General features: G+C 38.4%; 1 protein-coding gene across 1 annotated transcript in view; it reads right to left on the bottom strand.

Moving 5' to 3' along the window:
• The window catches only part of FRAS1 (Fraser extracellular matrix complex subunit 1), a 541,721-nt gene that overhangs the window by 66,708 nt on the left and 466,054 nt on the right, over nt 1–8,959 (bottom strand). Inside the window, exons 66-68 of the mRNA XM_007950381.1 lie at nt 7,760–7,910; nt 6,194–6,301; nt 4,668–4,827 (exon numbers count right to left, since the gene is read on the bottom strand). Coding sequence (XP_007948572.1) covers nt 4,668–4,827; nt 6,194–6,301; nt 7,760–7,910 — 419 coding nt within the window. The remainder of the gene's footprint in view (nt 1–4,667; nt 4,828–6,193; nt 6,302–7,759; nt 7,911–8,959) is intronic.

Raw genomic sequence — 8,959 nt, 5'->3', positions numbered from 1 at the left:
TTTTTTTTTTCTCCAAATGATTTTGAGTTTTGTTCCACATTGTTCTCCCTCTCTATCAAGGATCTCCTAGATAGATCCCCTTCCACATGGATGACAGTGATAGCTGGGCACCATCTAGTTCTTCTGGTCTCACAGTCATATAGGCTGCAGATTGGATGGTGTACCAGTTGCTAGGACTAATTGTTTCTATGAATTTTGGTTTTCTTCATTCTCCTTTGCTCTAGACGAGGAGAGACCCATCGTTGCATCTAGATTGCAGCTTGCTAGCTTTTAAGATCCCAGTCACTAATCTCTAAGGCTATAATCTTTATGGAAGTAGACTGTCCCATCTTTTCCCCACAGAATAGATGGTATGTTTGAATGACCAATCTTTTGGTTAGCAGTTGACTGCTTAATCACTCCATCACCCAGGTTCCTTATGAGTAGTGAACCTTAATTAATAGAAATATTTCATTAGAAACAACCAGTTATTCCTGGCTCTTGTTTTCAAAATGTGAGATGAGATGACATCACTGTTCTGCTGAAACTCTGTAGCAGCTCTCATTGCACTAGAGTAAAAGCCTTCAGTAAAAACCAAAGTCTGCACATTGGCCTGCTAGACACCACACGGGTGGCCCTAAACCTACCCCCTCACCTCTTTGATCTCATCTCCTATTCTTTTCCTCCTTGCTTACTGCACTCCAGCTACACTGGCCTCTTTGCTATTCCTTGAGCAGGCCAGGCATGCTGCTACATTAGGAACTTTGCCAGAAACCCTCTTCCCTCAGATATCTGCATGGCTGACTCCCTCACCTCTTTCAAGTCTTTGCTCAAATGTACTTTCTTATCCAGCCCTATAGTCAGCACCCTAATTGAAATTATAAAATTATCTACTGATTTCCCTTAACATCTCTATACATTTTATTTTTCCATAGCACTTATCACATTCTTACATATGCTATATTTTACTTCTTTGTTATGACTCCTGTTCTTTGCCTCTTACTTTACTGGAAGTGCTGAGTGGAGAGATTTTTGTTTTGTTCAATGATGTATTCCAAGTGTGTAGAACTTGCTTGACACGTGTTAAATGTTCAATAAATATTTGCTAATGAATGAATACAGGACAAATTTCATGGTCTACCAAGTCCACAGTCCCATTGTTCTCCTATTTGTCCCATTGTTCCCATTGTCCTCACTGTCCCTGCAAATACGTCAAACACAGTCCTAAATGCAGTTCTTCTCACCTCCTTTCTGAAAACAAAACATTGCCCATATCACAAGTTGCCTCACCTCTTCTCTTCTTTAAGAGCAACTATGACCTTGACTTTCTATATCTCTCATGGTGCACTTAGCATAGAATGCTCAATGCTGTTCTTTAGTTTGTCAATTATCTATGTATTTTATCTCCTTACTTCCACCATAAGTTTCTAAAAGTCAAGTTGCCATCAAGTTGATTTTGACTGATGGTGGCCCCATATGTGTCAGAGTAGAATTATGCTCCATAGGGTTTTAACGGCTGTTTTTTTTTGGAAGTAGATCACTAGGGCATTCTTCCCAGGTGCCTCTGTGTAGAGTCAAATGTCCAACTTTTAGTTAGCAGCCAAGTGCATTTAACTGTTTCTATTAACTGTTTGTACTATGCAGGGTCTCCTACACCTACTGTAGTTCCTGCAGGACATTTATGCAGGACTTACCATGTGTTACCAAAACACACAGCAGAGCAAGAGGCAGACATCTGAACAAAACAAAGGGATACTGAGTAGTTTAAAATCAGGAGAGGTGTGATTTAAAAGGATTTAAAGGATTTTATATCCTTTCACCATACTTATTAAATCTATATGCTGAGCAAATGACCCAAGATTATATGAATTATATGGACTATATGAAGAAGAATGTGGCATGGGGATTGGAGGAAGTCTCATTAACACCTTGTGATATGCAGATGACACAACCTTACTTGCTGAAAGTAAAGAGGACTTGAAGCACTTCTTGATGAAGATCAAAGACCACAGCCTTCAGCATGGATATGCCTCAATATTAAGAAAACAAAAATCCTCACAGTTGGACATAAGCAACATCATGATAAACAGAGAAAAGACTGTAGTTGTCAAGGATTTCATTTTACTTGGATCCATGCCCACAGAAGCAGAAGTCAGTAAATCAATGATGTATTGAATTAGGCAAATTTGCTGCAAAAGACCTTTTTAAAGTATTAAAAAGCAAAGGTGTGCCTTGAGGACTGAGGTGTGCCTGATTCAAGCCACAATATTTTCACTTGCCTTATATGTATGCAAAACCTGGACAATGAATAAGGACCTTCAACAACAGGCTCAAACACAGCAATGATGGTGAGCCTGGTGCTGGACCAAGTAGTGTTTTGTTCTATTGTACACAGGGTCGCTAAGAGTTAGAACCAGCTTTATGGCATCTAACAATAACCATGTGCTAATATCTGTGGTACCGGGGACTCAAGATAAATCAAACATGTCTTCTACCATGAGAAGCCCACAAGCTGGTGGAAAATGGAGCCAGCAAACAGGCCATTATAATGCAATAAGATTTACTAGAGTAGAAGCTGTAACAATTCCTGGAAAGAATTAGAACTAAACTCAAAATCACACCAAAGACCAGTCTTTCTGGTTATATAGAGACTGATGGAACCCCAGAGATTATGGCCCTCATTCATCCTTCAAGTCTGGACTGAACTCACTGCCATGGCTCAACTTTCAGCCAAACAACAGACAGCCTATAATATGGTGAACAATAATACCAGTGAAGTATTACAACAATCAACCATTCAAGATCAAAAGGGAGGCATTGACCCAAGGACAAAGTTCAGAAGGTAGAAAGGGACAGGAAAGAAGGAAAAGGGAAACAGGAAGCACAGGGATGAAGTGGGAAGAGTGCTGTTACATTTGGCATTGCAATCACTAGTATGAAACAAAATGTGTATGAATTGTTGAATGGAAAACTGATTTGCTCTGTAAAACTTCACCCAAGTCACAATAAAAAGAAAAGAAAGAAAGAAGCTGGAACAAATTGGGAATAAGGAGGGACCTTGTAGCACTTATGGGGAAGGTGTCCCAGAGGGGGCAGTTTTTAAGCTGAATCTCAATGAACTGAGAGTTTTCTAGAAGGAAAAGAACAGGAGGGTCAGAGGAAATTACAAAGACACCAAGGCATAGGTGGGCTGGGCTGTTCAGGCAGAGGTGAAACAATGTGGAAAGAAGGCTAGGTTTGAGATGAGCTAACAAATTTGGATTTCATCTTGTAGGCAATGGGGAACCAGCAGAGGAACTAAAGGAGCACAATTTCTATGCCTATAAATTGGGACAAAGCATATGAATAATCTCATAACTTTCTATGAGGAATCTTCTTGAAGATTTTTATGTCTTGATTTCAAATGAATCATTACACACACACACACACACACAAAACCCCACCTGATCTAAGATCTCAAATTTATAATTAAGGAAATATTTTTGAAAATTGTAAGCCACGTTCTTAATACAATATGCATATATAGCCAAGAAACTTAACAAAATCTCAGTTTCCAAATCTTGATCCTGCCACTTCTTAGCTATAAAACTGGAACAAGATTTTCATGCTAAATATGGATCTTAATTTTAAATCTGTATAATTAGGAATACAATACATATGATAGATTCCATTATCCTTTTCATGGAAATACATCTACTCCCATTTATTGACTATCTCATTATCCAATATTTCACATTTATGATAACAGAAAAAATCTGCTATCTAGATACTTTGTGCATTAACCAGGTATGACAGTAATGAACACTGAGGTGCGAGGCAAAAGTAACAATGCTGTAATGGTTAAGTTATGTGTCAACTTGGCTGGACCATGATTCTCAGTGGTTTGGCAGTTACATAATGATGTAATTTGGCAGTTTTGCAATGGGATAATTTGGCAGTTCTGTAATAGTAAAATTTGGCAGTTATATAATGACATAATCTGGCAGTTAGGTAATGATGTAATTTGACATTCTGTGATCTGATGTGTTCATCTTCAACTTCTGTAGAACACTGATTTTTGCATAATGACCTGTTCTTTTGAACCTTACAGTGTTGATAAAGAGGAGTGGATGTAGTTTTAACCATGGTTTTTCTCATTTTTCTTTTGTTTTTTTTTTAATGGGATATTTCACTGTATTTATCCAATTCCTATTCTACCTTTAAATTGGGTATGGGAGAAGAATAACTCTTCTCATTTATTTTATAGGATATTGGGTCATAAGGGATAAAATATGACCTAATAACCAGAGATCTTGGATTTTGTACTGGTTGTGGTAACTGGAATGAGATTCCTTTATTATACAAGGGTTTTAACTTGACACATTTCCATCTTCCACTGCAGGTAGATGTGGCCATGTGACTAGGTTCTAGCCAATGAGATATGAGTGGAAGTGATATGGATGTGTGCCTTCTCTGATCTTACCATTAGAATTGGGTGACCACTTCCTGGCTTATACATTAGAAGTTGATCTTGACTCTATTTGCTTCTTTTTATATTTGCTAGAAGGTTATTTCTACCCTATTTTGTCCATGGAAACCCTTTTTAAAATAGAAATCCAGCTTTTGAAGGTAGCCCTGTTCTCCTAGCTTCTGAAAGAAACTGAAAACGTTTCAGATCTACCCCTGAAAGTCTCCATCCCTATATTCACCTGTTATAAGAGCTAGTGGCTCTCCAGAGTTGATATGGAGAATCAAAAGTCTGAGCACTCCATAGAAGCTGCAGATCAAATTTAATTCCTCCTAGGTGGTCTGGAGTCAATATGAAAGATTTAATATTTGGGAGAGTGTGGTGCTCCATCACAAATTGCCCTGTTTCAAGAAAAAATACACATTTGTTTGTGAGTTTTATTATACTTGCGGTAAAGCCCTATGAAAGTGTAAGAACTGAATTAATGTTTTTATTTTATTAAAAATTAAGATTGTACCCTTTTACTCTTTAGAATTTCTTCCACCTTGGCTGTGACAGCTTAGCATCTCACCCTCCTCCATCATCCTACTTGTGATAGTCATTATGATTGTTGGTTTATAAACAATATGAATATACCTTGTAGAAATAGTGCTAATAAGCATAGTCACAATAATAGGAGTCTTTATAAACAATGAAGGAGCTCTGGTGTCATAATGGTTAAAGCATTCAGCTGCTAACTGAATGGGCAGTGGCTCAAACCCACCAGCTGTTCTGCAGAAGAAAGATGAGGCAATCTGCTTCCATAAAGATTTACAGCCTTGAAAACTTATGGGGGAAGGTCTACTCTGTCCTATAGGATCACTATGAATTGGAAACAATTCAGTGACAGTTGGTTTGGTTTCTTGGTTTGGCTTATAAACAAATGAGTGTCCAATACATTTACCTTTGAATTCCAACCAATTCTCAGAGGTAGAAAGGTCTCAATAGCTTATAAACAGAAAAATCAACGTTGGATGAAAATCACATTTAGGGGACAATCATAAACATCACTAAAAAGGTAAAAGCTAAGCAGCAAGATATCTCTACTCTTTAAAACAGCACTGAGATATTGTCAAGGACAAATAAAAATAAAGAGACTATGAGGTTATTCTAGATTTGGGAGCTCTGGTAGCATAGTGACTAAGGCCTCTGACTGCTAACCAGAAGGCTGGCGGTTCAAACCCACCAGTCACTCCTTGAAAGGAAGGTTGGGTAATCTACTTCCATAGTGATACTGCCTCGGAAACTCAAAGAGAGGTCGCTATGAGTCGGGTTCGACTCAATGGCACATAACAACAACAACAAGATTCTAGATTTAAAGAGCTATAAAAACCAACTGGTTGATTGGATCCTAGTTCCTTTTATATAAACAGATATAAAATAAATATAAAACAGATGGAAAAAAACTGTGGGACAACAGAGGAAATATGAATAGGGACTCAATATAATTGAATAAGTGTTAAGTATCTTAGATGTGATGATATTGTGATTATATAAGAAAATGTCCTTACTCTTAGGAGATACCTACTAAAGTATTTAGGGGAAGGTGACATCAAATGGTATGTTAAAAAAAATAGTGTGTGTGCATATGTATGTACATATATGTACAGTAAAATGTTAATTGTTTAAGTAGACGGTCTATGTTTTTCATTTTTGTATTCCTTAAACTTTTCTGTATTTTTGAAATTTTTAATAAAATAAGTTGGATAAACACAGCACTGATATTACCTCTGAACTTGGCATGGGTTTTGAATTCAATGACTAGACGGCCATCCTCTCGAATATAGATTCTGATTATCTGAAGTCTTGCAGAGAGCACACTGTCTGTCTGGATTCCTAGAGAGGCATCATAAAACATCCAAGTTAGGGCATGGAGAATATTTCTTAGACAGTGACCTACATGTAAGTTATCCTAGTGAAAACTTTAAGTAGAAATACACATTTATTTTAATGCAACTTAAAAGAAAATTAACTTTTACATAAGCATTAGTCTATTTAGAGATACTTGCTAATTAAAATTGTAAAATAGATCATTCTATTTGGTTCTTTTTTACACTTTCACTTCTTTGAGGAGTCCCTGAGTGGTGCAGACACCCTCAGCTGCTAACCAAAAGGCTGGACTTTTAAGTCCACTCAAAGGCACCTGGAAAAAGGCCTGGTATCTACTTCTGGAAAACTAGCCATTGAAAATTCCATGGAACACAATTATACTCTGACACATCTGGGGTCACCATGAGTCAGAACTGACTTAACCGCAACTGCTGGTAGTGGTTATTTCTCGAACAACATGGCTCCCACCACTGTTAACTAGTAGAAAATTAACATTCTTAGTCTATGAAAGAATACTCCTCTGAATCTCTAATGAGCAGTACAGGATCTGAGCTGTCTTTCACTTGTCCTCTACTCTGGGCTCCTAGGTATCTGGGCAGAATTCTATAATGGAGAAAAGACTGAAGTTATCAAGAATTTCATTTTACTTGGTTCCACAATTAATGCCCATGAAAGCAGCAATCAAGAAATCAACCATGTATTCCAATGGGCATATCTACTGCAAAAGACCTCTTTAAAGTCTTAAAAAGCAAAGATGTTATTTAAAGGACTAAAGAACTAATCTGATCCAAACCATGGTATTTTCAATCTCCTCCTATACATGTGAAAGTTGGACAATGAATAAAGAAGACTGTAGAAGAATTGATGCATTTTAATTGCAGTGTTGGCAAAGAATAGTGAATGTACCATGGACTGCTGGAGGAACTGACAAATATGTCTTGGAGGAAGTACAGCCAGAATGCTCCTTAGAAATGAGAATGGACAGAATTAATCTCTCATACTTTGGTCATGTTGCGAGAGAGAACCAATCCTTGGAGAAGGATATCATGCTTGGTAAAGTAGAGGGTCAGTGAATAAAGGTAAGACCCTCAATGAGATGGACTGACACAGTGGCTATGATGATGGACTCAAGCATGGCAATGACTTTGAGGATGGCACAGGACTGGGCAGTGTTTCATTCTGTTATAAACAGGGTCGATGCAAGTCAGTACCAACTGGATGGCCCCTAACAGAAACAACAACAGAGGCCATTCAGCATCAGCATATATGGATCTCTCTCTCTCTCTCTCTTTTTTCCCAGGAACCCCAGCTCTGTGTACTTTGCAGACTAGACGCACCCCTCCATTAACTATGTATAGGTCAGAGGATGAGGAATGCGGCAACTATTAAAAGTCACTACTTATTTTTTTCTATTAATCTTGCTTGATTGTTTGGCAGGAATAGTTAAGGTGTCAATGGGTATACCTGTTCTCCAGAGAACAGTGTCATAGAAGAAGGAAAACTCCATCTCGGTATGGTGCTCCAAGGAGGCCCAGCCCCGGGGGGCTGTCACATAGATGTAGGACACATAGAGAGGCACATGCACCGTCAGGAATGACTGAGCAGAGTCTCTCACCTGCCAAGAAACAGTGTGCACACAGAGAGGATTATTTCTTCCTTGAGGTAAGAAGGTGCATGATCATCATATCTTGGTTCATTTTTCACTCACTCATTTACAGTAACTCATTCAGTCAATAATTATTAATCAATAATTATTAATCAAGTACCTATGATTATGCTAGGCATAATGCTAGAAGCCAGGGCCTTAGCAGCAGAAAAACTAAAATCACTCCCCTTATGGAACATATAAGGAGCCATGGTGGCACAATGGTTAAACACTTGGCTGTTAACCAAAAGGTGGTTCAAACCCACCCAGAAGCTGTACAGGAGAAAGACTTGGCTATTTGCTTTTTAAAGATTACAGCCAAGAAAATGCTATGGGGAAGTTCTATTCTATGACACATGGGGTTGCTATGAGTTCGAATCAACAACAACATGGAAGGTATAGTCTAGTGAAGGACACAGATCTGTGTACTTGCCAGGCTTGAGGTGGTCCTCCTGTGGCTGTGAATAGGACAACAGAATGAGGAATAAAAAAGCAGATACATATACAATACAATGCCAAATAGTGAGGAATGCTATGAAGAAAATTAAGTGAGTTTTTTTGATATATCTCAGATATTCACTAATACATTTTTAAAATAAAGTGAGATAAGGGGGCAGAAGTGACTGGGATGCTTCTTTAAACAGGGTGATCTGGGAAGGCTTTTATGAGGAGACGATACATAAATGAAAACATTTTTGTAGAGAATGAGCAGTGAAAGTTCAGGCTTTGCCCTCACTGTACAATTTCTAGAAGTCTCTGCCAAATTTTAAAGTATCACAATTATTCCCAAGGGATAGACTTAGCGTATCTGGGATCCTCCCTTGGCTGACTGTGCTCAAAGTGCCCTGAACGAGAGACTGTTGTTGTGCCGTCTAGTCGTACCCGACTCACAGCTACTCCTCCTCGGGCTTCCAAGGCAATATCACTATGGAAGTAGATTGCCCAACCTTCCTTCCAAGGAGTGGCTGGTGGGTTTGAACTGCCAGCCTTCTGGTTAGCAGTCAAGTGCCTTAGGCATT

Source organism: Orycteropus afer, unplaced genomic scaffold, assembly GCF_000298275.1.
Source record: "Orycteropus afer afer isolate SDZICR_OR568_19922 unplaced genomic scaffold, OryAfe1.0 scaffold00270, whole genome shotgun sequence".
Taxonomy (NCBI): Eukaryota; Metazoa; Chordata; class Mammalia; order Tubulidentata; family Orycteropodidae; genus Orycteropus; species Orycteropus afer.
The sequence above is the reverse complement of the archived record's forward strand: the minus strand, read 5'-3'. Positions and strand labels throughout refer to the sequence as shown.